The sequence below is a fragment of the Mastacembelus armatus genome, chromosome 9 (assembly GCF_900324485.2).
Source record: "Mastacembelus armatus chromosome 9, fMasArm1.2, whole genome shotgun sequence".
NCBI classification, from domain to species: Eukaryota; Metazoa; Chordata; class Actinopteri; order Synbranchiformes; family Mastacembelidae; genus Mastacembelus; species Mastacembelus armatus.
This window is the reverse complement of record NC_046641.1, coordinates 14,438,532-14,459,029: the sequence shown is the minus strand read 5'-3', so window position 1 is coordinate 14,459,029 and position 20,498 is coordinate 14,438,532. Positions and strand designations below refer to the sequence as shown.

The window sequence follows — 20,498 nt, the reverse complement described above, 5'->3', positions numbered from 1 at the left end:
CCATTGTGCAAACAAGAACTAGGTCTGTCATTAGCTTTGTCCAAATATATATGAAAAAGCTCCTTAAATCCTTTGATAAATACAGAGTGAATGTGTGTTTTCCACATTACCTTGACACACTGTCCTGATTAATAATCCTGATTGTAAAGTTACTTGTGACGTAGATAATTCAAACTGTGTGTGGCTTTTGTGTTTCTGCAGCTGACAGATGGTGGGAAGGCAGCTAAAAGTGGTATTGCTGTCGGAGACCTGGTTCTGTCCATTGACGGCATCAACACAGACGGCATGAACCACCTGGAGGCCCAGAACAAGATCAAGAGCTGCACTGGCAACCTCAGCCTCACCCTGCAGAAGTAAGTGCGAGTGGGACTCAGCCCTCATTGTGGGGACCAGATACTGGTAGTTAGGCAAGTAGTGGTTATGGGTAAAGTTAGAGTAAGCTTCCAGGAAATGAATGTAAGTCAATCTAAAGTCCTCACGAAGAATGAAAACAAACGTGTATGTGTGTGGTTTTAAACCAAAACCAAACCACTTCACTTTATAGTGATTTAATGTGCAAACGAGAGCGGGTAGCCACTTATCTCCAAGGCAACATAGGGTCCATACATTTCCTTTCATTTCCTCCCAAACAACCATCTCTGCATCAAATTTAACATCCATGCTTTCCCTTTCAACCCCAGACGTCCCACATCCAGGCAGATGTTCACTATTGTTATAGGAGTTAATCTTAGCTTTAACCCACAGTAACACCATTAGTTCTGCCCGATCTCCAGCTCCCTAAAGGAACTGAAATCACAGCGAGTGCGTTGCACATGTAGACCACCCCCTCTCCCCTGAGGCCTTCTCCTCACTATGTGGTGGAATCCTGTTGTACAGTGGAGCTGATTTATCACAAGCCGTTGTGTTACAGTGTGTGTCTATGTGAGTGTCTGGCTTCATATTGTTTCTCATGTGGTTTGAATTGTATGGTTGTTTGGCAGCACTCATGCTTGTGTGTGTTTTTATTTAAGTATACTGAGACATTTACGGCTCCTACACTTGCCTTTTTGGATTTAAGCTTTTGAAAAAATAGATTTCTAAGATCTGGTGCCTACACAGGTAAAATCGAATCAACTTATTTTGCTTTATATGAAATCAGAATGGATTGAAGTCATAAAATGGTCAGTTTGTTTTGTTTTTTTTGTTATGTCTCCTGATCTCTGTCTGTCTCCATGCCTGGATTTCACATTTCGTCCTCCCTCGATGACTTTTCATCTTTCTTTCACCCTTCCCCTTGTTTGATGCTAACTGACTGTGTCCTCTAATTTGTGTCCAAATGATGACTGACTTAAAGTGTTTTCTTTTGGTCGAGCGGCAGACAACCCCTACTGTAACATCAGAAGTCTTATGGTAACTCAAGGTCAGTGTGTGGGTTTCTGTTGTGTGTATTACTGTGAATAAGAGACGTCTATGGTCAGACTCCTTTTGTATGATGAACACAACAGATTTTAGAATAACACTTGACTTAAGGTCAAAGATGGTTGAGTCTTTGCTTCATATTCAGAGTAATGTCACAGTGTTTCACAGGAAATGGAAGATAGGTTGCCACTTGAGTTAAAATGATTTCTGTAGCAAACAGGAGCAGTCCTTTGAACCATGTCTTTCAATTATTTCAGATATACAGTATAGCAAATCTCAGCAAATTGAAAAAGCATTGTTTAATCTTGACTGCTTGTCACAATAATTACTTTTGCAGATTAGGGAAATGGAGTTTGTATTGATCACCCTGGCTCATAATTTACATTTCAACAGTTTGGCATAATGAAAGTGGCTCTTATTAGAATTGTTTTCACAGAGACTCTCAGCCAGAAGACAGTTTTCTATGGATTAAACAATATAGAGCAGGAGCAGGATGTTAGATATAACATGTTATTTAGTGAGCTTTGGATTTCCCAACATGCTAAACTATTCATTTAACAGTTATTAAGCTTTTAATTCTTTATGTTTTACACCGCAATGATTAACAAACACGATTGTAGCTGTTATAGACTTTTGTTTCCAATTACTTCATTAAGGCGCCAAAGTAGCTGCCAAGTACCAGTGTAAGAGAACAAATCTCATGTGTGGGTGTGCTTGTTTGTAGGACGAGTTAAAAGATTATCTGTTCTGTAACACTCTGTGTCTGTAGCAGTCATAAGGCCTTGAAGGGTTGATTCATGCCCCGTTGGAAACACATGGAAAGACTTGTTTCATTAAATGGCAGTATTATATTATTAAGACTGTGTGACCTGGAGTCGGCTCCAGCTTCTGCTTTACTTCAGGGTGCAGAAGATTGACAGTCATCTGTGTGCCTTCTCCAGATTCCATTTACAAAAAAAATGGGAATTACATGGTTTCTTTGTCTTTGAATATGCAATGTGTCTATTTGCAGTGCCAGTAAATGCCAAACAAGTCACATATAGGTCAGCATCCAGACTTTAATGGGCTTATATTCGTAATGGAAAGAGTACAGTCCCTTGTTTCTCTTTTTATAGGCATCACTCGTTTCCCTTTTCATTTTTCCTTTCTGTCTGTATGGTTTGATTGGGTTTGTCACTGCTTCAGATAGGAAAAGGAATGATAGCAGTGAGAAAATGCAGAGAAATGTTAACATGTGCCATCTGTATCTGTGCATTTTAAAAGGAGACAGGTTGTAACTGTTTTTCCAAATAAAGGGGTGATGGAGAGAAGTGCTGGTCAGCAGATGTGCAAATGACAAGAAAAGGAAAAATTGTAAAGTTGTCTCTACAAAAACAGGTGGAACAGAGCGAGCTGGGATTTATCAACTATTAAACCATAAAAATGCACGAATGCAAATACCATGGTTACCAGCATTCATTTAGCTGTCTGTGAAACATACTTTATTTCTGTTGTGGAAAACATTCTGCAGTAAAGCGAGTAGTGCTGACATGGCAGTTAACAGGTGCCAAAACATCATCAGTGAATAAGTTTGTTGTTATCTAAAGGTGTAAAAGTCCAAATGAACAAGAAATCTGTGGGTTAGGTAAAAAATATGGTTTCTTTGATAAACAGCACATTAAAGATATCAATTCTCTTTACAAGCAGTCGGTTTCTCAGCTAAATTACTTTTTACAAAAATAGTCACAGCATATATGTCTTCTTTTTTGTAGGAAGATCTATAATACATCAAATGCTTTTTTACCAGTTTCTTTTATCTATGAACCATTCTGTTTTACACAGGAAACTGAAGAAAACCATAGTCTTTAAGTTTGTTTTTAATCCTGAATAATTCTACTTAGTCTCCTTTATAAAATCCTTGATTTATGTGACTTTAACTCCTGTTTCACAGCATAAAGGGCTGACAGATACTTGGCTGCAGCGACATGTGTCTGGCAATGTAGTGTGTAAATTGAATTACATGGTTGTAAGTCTGTCACCTTATCACAGTATGACCAATAGTGTGCGTGAGAGGTTTTGTAGACTTTCAACAGCCAGTATCATTAGTATCACTTACTGTATATGGTTAATTGTGTTATTCTGTCTATTAGCATTTTTCATTTTTCTGATCTGTTTTATAGATGAGATGCTAAGAATGAATAAAATAGATTTCATACAGAGCTGGACCAGCCATAAGGAAATAAATTAGTAACTGTAACTGGTGACTGATCAGATGTGTTTGTTGTTTTAAGTAACACTTCACATAAATCTTTGCCTGGGTTTTTTTTTCTGTTCAGGAATGCCCTTTGTATTGTTATTTCACCCAAAAAACAAACTTTTTATTTTACGATCTTTGGAGCATTCATGGCTGTCAGTACAACATGAATCCAGCTTGGATGCTAAGAAGGCAAGAGAAAGTTTTACTGTGATTTCTTACACACAGCTGTGGAAAAAATGCAGTTCTCTGAATTTCTTTTTTCAATGAATCATTTTTTTCCAATCTTATCATTCTTGTCAAATTGAATTTAATTTGATGAGCCCAAGAAAAACAACCAGTATCTTGTTAGTAACATTGACCGTTAACTATGAGGGAAATATCAGACACATGTGGAGCACATGTGTCCGTAACATACACACAAATGCAAACAAACAAGAACACACACAAACAGATGGTCAAAAGCTGGTGGCTTAGGTTCTTGTACATTCCACTGAATGTCTTTAGTGGTTCTGCAACTTGATAATGATAATTTTATTTATTGTTTTTTCTAATTTCTGTAAATCATTTAGTACATGAAGAAAGTGCTCATAGCTTTCCACAGCCCAAAGTGCCATCATTAAACGACAAAACCAAAATATATTTTATTTATCCTATTACCATATGTGGTGAGAATCACCATTGTATCCTCATATATGAGAAGCAGGAACCAGCAAATATTGGCCATTTTTGCATTAAACCAAAACAATGAACTGATAGATTAAATTCATAATTAATTTACTGTTACAGCCACCAATACGAAAGATGTATAAAGAAAAACTGTGTGAAATGTTGGAATAATAACAGAGGTGATGAGCATAAAACTGACATGGTAGAGCAGTTTTTGTGTAGTCTGAAGATGATATAGTTGAAAAATGATAAAAGATGCCAATGAGGAGGGAGAAAATGTGAGGTACATAATGCTGGAATGGACAAAGACGGGAATGTTGTTTCAGACATAGACATTGTCGATGAAATGGAAGAAGAGTAATGGAAGTGAAGGCTGGAAGCATGGTGGAAGTCAAAACAAAGACAATGGAGTTGGGTTTAACCCTAAGGAAGTGTCAGAGGAATAACAAAACAGGATGTTTCCAACCCTGAAGCACTCCAACTACTATAGTACAATCACTTAAATTAGAGTCTTTAGCAATGTAATTATTCTCTGTAGTGGTACACCGAAGTATTAAAGTCTTCATTTAAACCAGTCGTCGTATGCTTCAACAAAACCACCTTTGTATTTCACTGTTATGCACTTAAACTGCCAGTGTCTGGCTAAATACTTTATTCCCAAAAGTATAGTCTTTTAAAGTCCGTTGGACTTTTTAATGGGTCTGTGTGCATGTATGTATTATGTGTGTGTGTTTGAGTGTTTTTCACCAGTAATGGCGTAGTGTCTCAGTGTGTTTCATTGAGTTAGAGGACACAAACAGAGAAATAGTTGACCTATTGTGTACTGTGATCACAGTACACAGCAAATGAATGAATGGTTTGAATAAACAAGCTGTCACACAAAGAAGAAAGGCTTTGAAGCAGCTTTTGTATCGTGAGTTAACTGGTTCCACTTCTCTTTTTATCAGCACGGAGATTGCACCCTGTTGAAAGGACCTGAAGCAGGATAATTACACTGTTTGGCAAGCCTTTTTTTTATGACTGAGTGTGTCATTTGTGGAGTCGTCACATTCATTTATAATAGTGAGATCTTATGCATGTGTAGAAAGCCACAAAGACAGGCCATAATAAGTCGTGGATAAACACAATCAGATTGTAGAGCTCTTGTGCGTGTGCAGTAACCTTGCATTTCAATGCACTGATGTTGTTTTGCTGTAGTGGCATTGAATTACCAGCACTCCCTCACATGCACAGTCACACACACGCAGTGAGCAAGGGAGTTTAACTTATCTCAGCGCTCTGTGTCTTGCACAAATATTAACTGTGCTCCCTATGTTGCATGCATGCAAAGAGAAACTGAACACTGGAGATAGTCAATGTTTATTGCAAGCGGTATGGCACAGTACAGTACACCTTAATGTTTACTTGTTACACCGCAAACACAAACACAAACACACCACCTATATAGGCACACAAGCAGGCACACCTACACAAAGAGGTCTCACACTGGCAGCTGCTTGAGTTATTTTGAGTCTGGAAGTTGAATCTTGGTGCGCGGGCAAAGCGATTGGTGAGAGATGGTGATGAAGGCTGGGGTATACGTTTTCAATTTGTTTACATTTCATTCTCTAAATAGAGATAGAACAAGATCCCTGCACATGCATATAATGATGCTTAGGCACGACCACATGTGCACACACGTGCATGCACTGGTGATGTCAGTTTAGATATAGTGCGGTACAGTTAAAGGCTACAGGTTATACTGGCTGTCTCTAGCATGAAATGAGATGTAATTTCTTTAAGATGTATAGATGTCAAGTCACAAACAACAAATTTGTGTATATATATATATATGTCCTTTAGATCTGTTGTTTATAATGTTATTATTCTCACAATAAAACCTGAAATTGTGTGTGAGTGTGTATTTGTGCATGTCTGTGTATGCGCGCACTTACTGGCCTCTAAACATATCAGAAATAGAGTATGAGTTATGTAATTGGTCACGAATAGCAGGTATGTGTCACTTACCTGTTTGTAAGCCAAACGGATGCTTTAATCTAATGATCTATTGCCTGCTTTTTGCTTACACTGTGAAATGAAACCCTGTATGGACAGTATGTTTACTTGGAACTGACACTGCATGCAACAAGAACAGCATGGTTGAACAAGCCTGACTTGTAAGGACAGAGGTAATTGGATTCCATATTTAAAAAAATAGAGAGCCCATGCTTTTGAGCAAAAAATACAAAAAAAAAAAGCAAGAATCAGGCAAACATGTTATTAGAGGGGCACAGAGGGGTGTGATTAGAAAAAAAAAACATTTACTACAATGATCCATAAAGAGAAATGTTTAAAAAAATTATCACATTGTAGCTCCTTTGCCGAAGGCAGTAAACTGGCAGTCAGTCCAAGGGTGATATTTTAACTTGGTTGGTAATGTGATCTCTTGTTACAGCTGTATAAGGGGGAGGAAGTAACAGTTATCAGCACATTGAAACTTTTGAGTACTTGTACTTTTTTTTTACACCTACTCAAGTGTTTTTGTACTTTGCGTGTACTTTGTGTACACAAGTGTACTTTGCAACTTATAAAGTTGGAGTCATTACAAAATAATGTGGCGTGTGATGAAGTCATGATAAATTGTGAGAATGGAACAAAAGAAAACTGTGACGACAGAAAAGAAGCTGCAGGGCAAAGCTTCAGGCACTTTTTTCTCAGAGTCTACAAACATGTTCTAAAGGTAATAAAATTACAATAAGGATGGTTTCACTGTGGGTTATGGTTATGATTAGCATTACCTCAGCATAGATAAAAGGTTGCATGTACCTTAATTATTCACGTTTATGCACCACCGGGGGAGCAAACGTGATCCAAATCAAACACACCGAGATTCCTGAAATGAGATTACTGCGGTGTCAGTAGTTTATATGGGTGGTTCATTATGTTCATACATCTCCACTTTTTCTCTCTGTTGGGACCGGATTTACCAATATTGCTGTTTACACTGTAGATCACGTGTATATTTAAACTCATTTAATAATCTATCCAAATGGGTTGTTGCTGTAAGTGATACACACTGTGAAATGCGAACACATGAAAAAATGAACAGCTAATAAAACTAGTCAAAATGCGGCACATGCACATATGACAAATGTATTAATGATTGTAGGACATGTACTGTAGCTGCAGAAATTCATTGCTCTACACATATCCGCTGTACTAATAGACACCCTGTGCAGCTGCCATTGTCACTTACTCAGCTCTGATATTTGCCAAAGATATTCCAAAGCCAAAAGTGCTAAACTGGGTTCACCTGTCTCTGTCTTTCACTGGTCTGCAGTATTTGCCAGAGATCATCTAAAACTCATGGCTGTGATCTCTTGCTAGGCTTGTAGTATTTGCCAGTAACATTCTAATACCAAGAGAATGCAGCTCCAGCTAGACGCACCTGTCTCTGCCTGTCTTTTGCTAGTATGTTGTTTTTGCCAAAGAAACTACAAATCCCCAGAACATCAGGGGTTGATGAAGGTAGCCCATGGATATTCTCAGGCAAAGAACAATGCGTTAAAATAATCTGTCTCCACTGTGTTAATTCTTCTCTGTCAGATACATGTTACTGTAAGCCAAGAGCACTATAATTTAGGCCAGCTAGCTTTGCTGAATGATAACCAAATTGGCAGCTGTAACAGTGTGAATAATCATCTGGGCTGATTAGAAAAGAAAAATAAAAAGCTACATTTCATAAGCACAGAATAATTACTATAAGTACATTTCATAGACCATATACTCTGTTTTGTGCCAAATAAAATAAACTTCTATTATGTAGACTTTGTAATAAATTATCATGAATATGCTTTGAAACACAATACAGTATACTCTCAAACAGATTTACCATCTTCTCTATTAGTTTTCACATTCAGCTTTAAGTCTACTATATTATAAGTTCACTTTGGCTGGAATATATTTAAATTCAGCCAAATCTTTTACTGTGTATTTATTTTTGCCTGGATTTTATCACATAACCAGATGACACCATGTTTAATTCAGGTAAGGTGAGGAGCATGTGTAGTTTCTGAATGCATCTGTGCTTGTTTTCTGGATACAAATACTCTATTTGCCTGTGTTATTTCTCAACACATCCCTCATGATAATAACGTAAAAATAATGTTAATATTCTAAAAACATATGTAATGCAGACGTATCCACAATGAGGAAAATGTTCCATGTACTTCATGCACCCTCATTCATCAGTGACCTTTCACCATCTATCTTCATGCTCATCTGTTGAAAATATTATAATTTTATAATGGAAAAGGACACTGAAGGAATTCCGTAACTGCAGGTATTTGTACAATTTTAGAGCCAGGGTCATTTTACAATCACCGTCATATCAGAGTCATAGAGGGATCTGACTCTGTGAGAACATCTGGAGTGTGCGTGGATTTGTGTGTGGTTAGCAAAAGAGCCAGAGAAAGAGGGGAAAAAATGGGACAGACAGTTGGAGATGCAGAATATAAAAAAATAAATTATATAAACCAGTGAATCTAACATCTTTGTGAGTGATACTGACACATATTGATACCCATAACCCTTTTAACAGGCCTAAGGCCAAATTTTGAATATGGAAAAAGCTTCCTAGTCCAGCTGTGGCTCATTTTGATGGGCAGGCTGTCTCAGCACTGGGTGTTGGACCCAGCTGGAGTCTTGTCTCTTTAGCCTGTCTTTCTTCTGTTTGATGTACTGTACCATGTTGTTTCTGTTTTTGCTGCTTTAAAAGAGTCAGAGAGGGAAAAAATCTGCTTTAGAAAGCGCTAAAACTATAAGAAAATAAATCTGATTCTCCCCCTCTTAGTCAAATTAAATATACACTAAGTCATTTGTGCCATTCAATATTCCACTGTTTATTTTTCTGCTGTGTACACAGAGTGTTCATATAGTACGTACATAATTTGAGACCATAGTTCAGTGCTGTCTTGAGCTTACAAAACTGTACACTAAAGGTCCAGTAATCCTGAATCTGTGCTTTAATTCATTCCATTTGGGGCCCGTTAGAGATCATGTGGATGTCCTCATCCAGTCTGGACCCCCCTGTACCTTTGTTTTCCCCTACAGAGCCTCAGTATGCCAAGTTTGCCTTCAAGGCAAAGATTCCTAAACTCCTCCTGTCCAGCACCCATCCTTGAAACAGTGCAATCTTCATCTGAGTGTTATGAAACCACACTAAGTTTTCGGCTGTGTTAGGTTTAGCTTGTGTTGTGTAATTTCAGAAAAACAGCTTTAAATATACTTTAAATAAGTTTGACAGTGCTGACATGACTTTGATAAACCCAGATTTGCTCTGGGGATCGGTCTGGTGTTTCTCTCCTCCTTGTGTTGTATGGTTCTAGTCAAGATTGTCATAGTGTGTTTGTCAGCCAGCTGTAATGAGAAAGAAAGCTCTGTTTTGTGGACTGTGATTTTGTGAAGACATAAAATTGACTTTATTCATAAACATATCATAAAATGTGTTGTAAGTTATAATAATGAACAAATACAATGTATTTTAAAATTTTAACACACACACACACACACACACACACACACACACACACATCACTGTATTGTTCTTGTCCATATTGAATACACTCAGTGTAGGTTAGAAAAAAGGACAGTATGTGAACCTCTAAGCTAATGAAATTAACAAAAGCTAATTGGAATCAGGAGTTAATAAACTAGAGTCCAATCAATAAATCAGGATAGGAGATGTGAGCTACTTTGAACTTGATCACTTTGCACTATTTTTGTGTTTAGGGTTCACCAGAAGTGTCTGCTAATATGAACCATGCCTTGCAAAAAACTATTTAACTATTTTTTAGAAAAGGCTATAAAGTAATCTCCAAAATTTAGAAATTGTTCTGCCTTCAGTTGACAAATCATCAATGAGTAGTCCAGAGGAACGGAAAAAGGCCTAAAGGCATCACTGAAGCTGATTAACATCTTTATTCATGTTCATACGTAACCCATGGTGTATGTTTGCATGGAGCATGGTAACATAACAGAGCATCATAGTGGAGGGAGGTTTGACAAGATATTAAACCGACTTACTTTTTCCAGCAGCATTATGAATGTTTATTGGATGTGTTTGACAACAACAAAGGTTATAATTGTTTGTCTATTTTTACATTAGCCTCATTGTGTTTGTCGATACATCAGATCACATTTTATCACCAGTTAATTCACTAAACCAAATCATGTTTTCATAAACAGGCTGGGTTCATAGTAATTATGGTCATTTGAGTCTTTTAGTGATAGTTTAAATGTTTCTCACAACAATGGCAACAGTCAGCATGAGAGTTGCCATGAAGTGAGCAAAGAGGTATGATGAGGCCATTAGCAGGTCTACTTATTAACAATGAGTGCTCTAGGCTGAGTAGGAAGAAAAATATGTTAGGATGCAGCAGTATCTTGCAGGAGTATTTGTTTTTTTTGCTATTTATGTGTGTGGCTTCAACCAGATGTGGTCTCTTCTCTTTATATGTAAAGTTTTTATTCTTTGTTAGTCTGCTGGTGACAGCTGTAAAAGTTTAAATTAGATTTCAAATAACAACAGAGGGATCCAATCCTCCAATGTACGGTTTTACTGCCCTGAGACTCCAGCAGCAGTGCTGGAGTCAGACTAGCTGACTGGACACTGCCTTTAAACAAAACAGTTTTATGTAGAAAGAAAACATCTGTCCTCTGCCTTTGAAGAACACCTAATGATTACTTGCTGTGATTAATCAATTTTCATTTATTGTTTATTCATCTATGTTATTACATTAAATGAAAAAGAGGTTTGGTGTTTCAGCAGTAACTCTTAGCCTTCCTTTTCCTATGAAAGGGTGAGCATTAGTTATTGAGACACTGCTCCTCCAGCTTTTATGTGCTGTTAACCTGTGCACTGTTGGAGACATTGAGGTGTAACTTAATGTGTCTGTTTCGTCTGCATGTTTTTGATAGAAAGTGAGCTACGACTGAGCTAAGAGGAAGTTGTTTGTTACTATGCTGTCTTAGGAAATAAAGCTGTGATATACTCTGGTACTTAATGTCAGTTCATTTTTATCGACTGTGGTCACCAATGATTCAAAAAAGACACTGTACTCTAATCATATCTCCTGATTATATTCAGATTTTCAAATTAAATGTAGAATAAAAGCTACTGTACAGTAAGTGATGCTGACCTGAATGAGTATTTGCTCATGTAACATCTTTTGCTTTTCCATCAGATAAACAGACCATAAGTGGAGATTTTGAGGCCCCATTTCATGAAAACCATAGTGGATTTGTACCCTCAGGCTTTTTGTCTAGCCATATTGATCTGATGTAGAGAATAAGGAAGACTGAACATTATCACACACATGTACCATAACACTTCACTGACAACATGGGTTATATGATGTGCAGCTTACCTTAAATGAGAAAAACTGATGGAAGCACAAATGTGAAACAATCACCGACATTCAGTCAATGGGAACTCATTTAAGTTTTTCTTTGTCTGTGACTTCAATTGTTCATACAGTAATGGACATTTTCTCATTTATCATTATGGTACGATCAGGTGCCATGAAAAAGGTAATGGTGGATAAGGAATGGGAATAACAGACACATTTAGCTTCCAGATCCATTTAAAGGCAATTTCTACATACATTTTCACACTGGCAGAAAAATAGCACAGATGTTGTGATGTTTAATCAATGGTGTGTCTTCTTCTCTTTGAGTATTTAGGCATGCCTTCTGCCATACAGATACACACACACACACACACACACACACACACACACACACTTCATTTATTAGACACCCAAATGCTGAACCACACATGACAGTAATTGCCAGTCTGTCCGTTCTTAGTGGTGTGCAGGCATCATGTTGTGTGTGCTTCAGTTGAGGGTAAAACTGTTTCAGTTTAAGGTAAAGCTAAAATATGCCTGAAACCAAACCACCATGCCACCCCACTCCTCCCACACACATACACACGCACAAACATATTTTTCCTAATAAAGAGAGAAAAGAAATACTGTAAATATAAATGTGCTCAGTGTGTGTCCCTGCCTCAAGGAATGATGACTTCACATATTTTAGAGGGCTTTGTTTTAAAAATCATTATCACTTTTGTTTAAAAGGGTGAACTTTTTCCAGGAAAACAGGGAAAACATGAAAAGCAGGAAGAAGCACAGGAAAATGAAGGAAAGATAATCAAACAGAACTGGAGGATGGAAAGACGTAGAAATGGAATGAAATGAGTAAGTGTAATGAAAAGAAAAAAAAATAAACTGAAAAACAGCCAGGTATAAAGATGTGCTTTAGTTCATCCTGAAAAAAGTGCAGAGTAAGAGGAGGAAGTGTCTGTTTCTCTCTGAATCTTTCCCTGCAGGAAATAAAAGACGTTATTAAAGCTGCATCTTTTGGCACACAGGGCTTCACAAAGATATTCTATCTTCATCATTTAGACTCTTTTACATTCAATTTTCAGCACTTTGCTACAGGTATTTTGAACTACTTAATTAACATTTACAGAGAAAGAAGAAAAGAGGAGGGGAGGGAAGGAGAATGTATTATTATATTTATAGCTTATCTGTTTAAAATGATAAATATCAGAAACCCAAGTTTTGAAATATTTGGTTTGTTCAATATTGAGTGTTTTCAGTATTTTCTGTTTGGATACGATCATTCTCTTCTCTGTAGCAGGTATGCAAAACTTAGCCTAATAACATACAAGAGCTGCCAGAAAATGTCTCCCCAAGACAAATTAGGTGCAAATCTAAGATAAGATCAGGGCTCAAAAACACAGACTGGATTGGAAGGAAACAGGATCACAGTAGAGCTCTGGGAAAATAAAGTGGGCCAATTATGGTACAACTGAGGCCTTAAAAATTTATTTTTTTCACACATCAAATTTGGAAATGTCTGAAGTGCAGTTATTCTAAAAGTAAATCAGGGCACAAACACTGTGTGTCTACGTGTGTGTGTTCATTCATTTATAGGGTATATATGGTAGGCACAATACACCATTGTGTGACTGTTTATATTTGTCTGTACGTGTGTGTGTCTGTGTCTGTGTCAACTGGTCTTTTTCTCCATTACCATTTAACATTCTGTCCATTCAAATGACAGCATGGTTCATTGGACTTGCTTTACGCTGGAATACAAATGTATATGTGATATGTGTAGCTGTTTAACTGGGACAGACATGTCTGCAAGGAGCTATTTGTTCATGTGTATCTTGCTTCCACACATATGGGCATCCTGTGACAATCACTTGTGAAATTTGTTCAGTCATTAAGAGGTCCCCTTGGATATGTGTAGTACAGAAGGTGACTACTGCTGGTGTTACTAAAAGATCCCAGTCTCTGTACTATTCACATCAACCACCCCTGCTTCTTGACCACCATCTTTATAGCCATGCAGTAAAATCACACACACATGCAGGGAGCAATCCTTTATTGATTCAGTATGGCTGGTTGCTTGCTGGTGTAGCTGATGGCATGCCAGGGTGCAGCTTTGGAAACATTGGTCAGTGATGTCACTTGAGTAAGAATAGACCTGAGAGATTAAACACAAATTCAGCTCAGAGAACACAGAACAGCCGCAAGGGCACAGATAATTTGAGAGGAGATGAAGACATCCTTGTCTTTATGACAGGTCAACCTGCTGCATTAATCTAGGGAGAATTTTAAAGAGGTAATATATGGAGACAATCAAATTGATTATACTATCCATAAGAAGATACAAAAAAATCCTAATTTGGTTTCTAATCAATAATAAGGTACACAATTAATGCAGGATAAACCTACTTGCACAGTAGTTTATTTATTGCAGACTTGACTTGAATATTTACTAGAGATTCCAGAAAGCTCAAGCTGAATAGTAAAATTGTAAGTTCGCCAGAGGTCATGTCATAAAAGTGTCTTCATAAAACTGCAGGTTGCTTGTTTAGAAGCCTAAAATTACCTTTGAGTGTGCAAATCCCCAAAGAAAAGGTTAAGACTCTGGCTATCGTTCACTTTTCAGCAGGCATTTCCATGTTGGTGCTTCCAGTTATAGCTGTAATGGAATCAGCATACAAGGATGACGATGATGTATTTGAAATACCTACTCGATATCCTGGTGTTCTCTTTCCTACTCTATGTACCTCGCACATTTTCATGCCATTGGTTGCGCACATAAAATTATTGGTACCGTTATGGAGCCAGAACTATGACTTTAAACTTTGGTGCTGAAAAATAACACTTGGCACTGAAAACGAAGCTCAAACTTAAAAAAGGAAACATTGGCACTGAAGTATTTGTACGAAAAAAAAATAGTAGCATTGAAGAAATATTAATACTGAAAAAATACAATTCTGTGCAATGCCAAAGTTGTTTTTTTCAGTGACAACCTTCTGATTTCCAGTCAGTCTGTGTTTTTCAGTGCTAAATTTTTTTAGTTTTCTCTTTTCCTGTCACTGTTTTGGCATAATTTATTTATTTATTTATTATTCTGGTTTTATTTTTAGGTGCCAAGTGTTATTTTTTAGTCTAAAAGTTTAAAGCCATCATTCTGGCTCCATATACCGTTGGATCAGCTTTTCTGTCAGTGAACACTTCGGGGTTCGTTCATTGGGTATTTAACGCATTTACTGAGACAAAGGTGGAAGTTGTTTTGTCAGGTGACATCAGCAATGATGGAGAAAGTGATGCAACAAAGCTCCTCTGGCAGAATTTCAACCATGACTGCCATGGACAGTACCTTAACCCCTAACCCGTGGGCCAGTCCAAGTGTCTGATTAGCTGTATGTGTAGACTGATGTGTTTTTAGCTACAACAAGGCTGTCAGTTCAAAATTACGAAGGTGAAGCACATGAACCTCCCTGAGGACGTCTCTAGAGGTGCTGCTCTGAAAGGAACGCAGGGCAGCTGACATTTACATGTCTTCAGTTACTGCACAGTTTGCTTAACCTTTCATTTGTGTTAACGCATGTATTTTTCCTCTTATATCGTTTTCTATCAAGTTGTAAGGAACCATTTTATTTACATTTATGTGACATGTCTGGAGCTGCTGTTATTGAGGAAATTCACTCTTTAAAGATTTCATATAAGCCTGATGTTCCATAACTTCTATGAAATGTGCTGTAACTGTCTTCTTGCATCAGTACCATCTTAAATCAGGCTAGGAAAGTACGAACAGTAGAAACATGATGTCAGTAAAATTAATATTAGGATGCAATGCTTGGCCAGTATCATCTGAGTAAATTTAAATGTGTGGCTAGATGCAGGCATGTTAACTCAGATGACCTTTTGGGGAGCTCATGGCTCAAAGTGGCATCAAGAGCATCAAACACCCAGAGTATCAAGTTGATACAGGCCTTTATAGACTAAAAACAGCTGCCTTCAAAAGCACACATACACTGACAGGGGCCATGGTTTTCAGCTCCAGCAACTCAAGTTTCATAGTTTGACACAGACACAGTAATACTCTTGGATTCTGTCATGGTTAATGGCAGAAGCCTCTCCATGTTGGTATCTCTGCTCAGAGCTTAGGTTTAGTTATAATTCTCCATAACCACACTTTTTTCTCAACCTCAATAAGATCTGAAAGTTTCACGGCTCAGTCTACCAGTTTTGAATGACTCTATAAATATCAGCGATTTTGAATAGCTTGTGTAATTTCATCCACATGGTGCGGTGGTAAGAGTCACATAAAACTTAAATAAATAATAAATAAACAAATAAATAAATATTTAAATATAAAAAACAGACATTTTGCAAAGGGAATATGGAAATAAAAAATTATTAGGTTTATGCAATCATAACTCATAGACTTTCCCTTCTTCCTCCCACTTTACAGGGCATCCAGTGTCCCCAAACCTCCTCCTGTGGCACCAAAGGTACTGTAACACTGCATGTCACTGAAATAACAGAAAATTATTTACAATTCTGCACACAGCATGTTTTTTATATTATATATTTTGTACATTTTGAATCTATAGTTCAAAATCTTATTCTAATATTATTTAACAATAAAAGTAAACAAGCATAAAAAGCATTAATAAAGATACTTCATCTGGGTTTGCATGTTCGAAGTGCTTTTAATGCTTCTCATGAGTCATTTAAACCCTTCTGAAATGATGCCATGCACTGTTTCTGTTGTATTTAAACCACCACTGTCTTGATTTATCTTGTTTTATGTGTTGTGATTTATTGTACATGACAAGTATACTGATGCTTTCCTACTTACTGAAAAATTCAGGGCTTTCAATTTTAAAATTTTATTTAGCTATTTTGCAGCTTTTTAAAATTAAAATTAAAAGGGAGGCATCAGTATAGTGTGTGCTGTGATGTGATTTATTTTTGTGTGTATTTTGCATGCTCTGCTCTCACATTGGTAGGATGACAGATCAGACATCATAAAACCAGTGGCCCTCACCTATCCACCTCCACCGCCCCATCCCCACCCTCACTCCTCCAGTCCCTCCACCATCCCCTATATTAAAGCCCCCAAACCTCAGGGGGGTTGTGGCTCAGAGAGTGGATACCCTCCTTCACAGTCACCATTTGCTGCCTTTATCCCGTCCCCATCTTCTGCCTTCACTCCTGCCTCCTCCTACACCACTCCTTCTCCTCCTCCTCCACCTCCTGTCTCTTACCCATCTTCGTCCTCCTCCTCCTCCCCCACTGTCCTCGTTCCGCCTCACCCATCAGTGTATAACACGCCAATCAACCTCTACTCCACTGAGAACGCGTGTGAGGTGGCCATGGGGCAGAGGCGTGGCCTTTTGGAGAGTCAGGGTGGAGCCTTGTCACTGCAGTTTAATGGGTGAGTGGCAGTGTCTCCAGCCAATCAGATGAATCAGTTGTTGGGTCTTTTACTATATCCAGCTTTCTTTATCCCAGCTCTCATGCTGACACATGGGATATAAGCCCAAACACCTACTGTTCAAGTTCGTTCAAAGGTTACTATTTGATGATTTGCGCACAAATTCATATGATTTTAGAAATACAAAAAAGGCATTTTGAAGTACCAGTATGTGCAGCCTCAGTTGTTTACGAGAAACATGAACTAAAAATCTTATTTTTAATGAAGTCTGTGCTTAGTTTCTGTTCAAGTTGGACAAGTACATGGTTATCCAGTTTTTTCCTGTTTACCAAAATTTTTTCCAAACCTATTTCAAAGTTGATTCTCCAGACTCCAGTTGTTTATTCATACTAATCACAATTGCCAGACTCTAACTTTGGCAGTGATTTTCAAATTTCTTTCTACGTCTTTAAATCTGACTCAAATGTCTGTGGTTTGTTTAAACAACACATTAAAAAATAAAGCAAAATAACAACAAACAAACAGTATTGCAATTCAAAACAAGCTGAGTTGATCTGAGTTACTAGGACAAGCCTAATTATGATGGTTTGTTTGTGAGTCTTGTTTATATTAGTGCTGAAATGTGACAGTCTCAACTTGGCACTGTGTAGCTGCTTTGGTTGCCATTAAGAAATAAAATATGTAGCCAAACAGAAATACTTCTGGAAGTGGGTTGTTGTATTGTACCATTTGTTTATTGTAGCTTGGGAAGGGGGGAAAGACATTTAATAGCTGTGTTCATGTGACGAGGAGCTGGAGAAACTATGGAATGTAACTTTTAGAGTCGCGTTAAATTAATGAAACTTTACTGTAAGACATAACCTGAAGTTGTTTGAAGTTAATATCCTAAAATGTAGTGTTTTAATGAATAGTTTAGTAGTCTTTAAAAGGGGCTTAAAAACATTCACTCTTACATTAACTTGCGGCTGTACGTCCATCTTGCTTGTCTCTGCTTTTATTTTAACATGAATGACTGATTTCCTCTCTAAGTGAACGTGGACCTCTCTGCCACTGCCTTTTTTAGTTTGTATTGAGGTTGTGTGAGTTTAGCAGCACATTACAACTGCACGAATGGTCACTAGCATTTCAAGAGAAGCCCCACTGAGTGAAAATCCATCCACGTCTACTGCGTTCACCTCCTCTACCTCTCTGCTGTTAATTCATCATGCCATCCTTTATACCCAAGCTGCCTAGTCATAATTCCCACCATCATCTTATCCCCACTCTGCTTCTGTCTCAACCTCAACTCTTCTCTCCAGGGGCATAGTGTGTATAATTATGCCACGATGCTTTGACTAAGTTGTCTATATATATAGGCTGCATTGGGAACTTGAGTCATGTGGCATTCTCTTAAAAGGTTGCAGTCGCAAATCCATTTAGATTTACACATCCACTGCCTCACTTCATAGCTGAATACACCTGTATAAAGCCTTTTCTTCACTTGTCTATTCATCTTTTAGCATTACATGGATATTTTTTTATTTATTGCATTCAAGATGCCAAATGGATGGAATACACTCTTTCTGTGACTCATAATTTCTGTTCACTTCATGTTTCTCATGTTCTTTTCTCTGGGCAACGTACTGACAAAAGAATGAGTGGTTGCTTTTTCTGAGATTCAGCAGACACCCGTGAACCCGTGATCTGCACAATATGATCTTACACCATGCAGTCATGCACACATGCACAGACAGACAAGCTGGGTACATAACCTTCTCCAAGTATTACAGATGACACTTAATAACACACACGACTTAATTTAAGCCTGACGTCACTAGATTTAGATTTTGTTCTGAATTTTCTCTATACATGGCAAGTATCAGTGGATCCATTCATTTTATTCTGTTGTTAGGACTGACACCAAGCGATAGCAACTGTGTTCATCCTTGCATCTTGTTTGCTTGTTTGCATGTTTTAAATAAGTTGTGTGGTTCGTTTCAGAGGGGATTTTTGAATAACAGCTTTCAATGTTTTTATTCTAAAATGTAAAGACATACTATGACATACTTTGTATGTCAGTGTTCTCTGTATTTCTCTCTTTTTCTCAATCCTTGTTTTTCTGCTTTGCAGACTGCAGCAGCTCCTTCAGTCACAAAGTTAGTCTCTGAAGCATGTCAAATTGTGTATTTGCCTGTCTCGCCTTTTTACCTACTCACCTCTGTGTATCTGTTTACTGCATCACAACATCTGTATATGAAGAAATACCCTTTAGTTCCGAACATTTTATATTTTGGTTACACAAATAAGTGGGAAACACTTTGATGTGAAAGTCCCCTGTAGTCATTCCTTGTCATTACTAATAATTGTCTTTTATTGTTCAGTTTTCTTAATTTCTTATTTATATTATGCTAGAACTGCATTAATGCATACACATGGTACATTTAGCTGATTAAAATTAATCCTGATCTGTACAGTATGGGATAGAATGTGCTGACTTCACTAGGATGACATTTTCACCTCAACTCTAAATCACAAATATTTACACACACAGTATACTGAGAGAACAAATTGTTTGACCAGGCATACATAGAGCTTTCAACACTCCCACACCCACATAGCTGCTACGGTGACAAGAATGTTTTGAGGTACAGTCATAAATCAGTCTATTCAGTGTGCTACGTAAGTGTGCTACTGGTGGGTGTGTTTATTTATGGATCATTTATTGACAGCAGTGCCTGAAAAGTCTTCAGTGCTCCTGTGTGTGTGCGTGCGTGCGTGTGTGTGTGTGCGCGCGCGCGCGCGTGTGCACGTTTCTCCTAAAAATTGATTTATTGACAGCCCATTAGTAACAGGCCTGTCAGCACCTTGTTGCCAAGGACAACAGCGGATGTACTAGTTTTCCAATTCCATTTCAATAAAAATAAATATGTCTTATATCTTTCTTTCCAAATTATGGACTACTCTTATCAAACTCCACAGCGCCCTGGTGTGGTTGGAAATTGAACTGACTCATTTCCTTTATTTTTCCTCATCTCTAAATTGCAATAAATGCTTGTTCTGTGTTGTGCATGCTCTGGAAATTGTAGCCTATAAGTTAATATTTTTCCCTCTCTATTGTTTTGACCTTCTTTTAACATCAGCATTTACTTTAATTTTAGTCTTTACAAATGAATCAATTCTTTCTAAGTCTTCCCTGTCTTCTTTCTTTTTACCTTTTGTTTAGTGGACCTCAACATATTTCAAAGTAAGTCTTTTCAAATAATTGCACTGTCTCTTTATAACGATTATGAACGTTGCTGTTTTATTTTTCCCTGCCTTTATTTTGTGTATTTCTGTGTTCTTCTGCCCTGTTTTCTCTGACATTTGTTTTCAAGAAAACCTCAGCCACAAAGGTATCAAAGTGGTATAGATCTAGACACCAATTACA

The 20,498-nt window shown here is 37.6% G+C and overlaps 1 protein-coding gene across 2 annotated transcripts in view; it reads left to right on the top strand.

Moving 5' to 3' along the window:
* LOC113138743 (PDZ and LIM domain protein 5) overlaps positions 1-20,498 on the top strand; it is a 35,445-nt gene that overhangs the window by 11,228 nt on the left and 3,719 nt on the right. Inside the window, exons 3-7 of one of the 2 annotated variants that reach the window (XM_026321449.1) lie at positions 202-353; positions 16,124-16,163; positions 16,665-17,092; positions 20,295-20,315; positions 20,446-20,463. In XM_026321449.1, coding sequence (XP_026177234.1) covers positions 202-353; positions 16,124-16,163; positions 16,665-17,092; positions 20,295-20,315; positions 20,446-20,463 — 659 coding nt within the window. Of the gene's footprint in view, positions 1-201; positions 354-16,123; positions 16,164-16,664; positions 17,093-19,201; positions 19,228-20,294; positions 20,316-20,445; positions 20,464-20,498 lie in introns of both variants that reach the window. The other variant, XM_026321448.1, reaches the window with a different exon arrangement.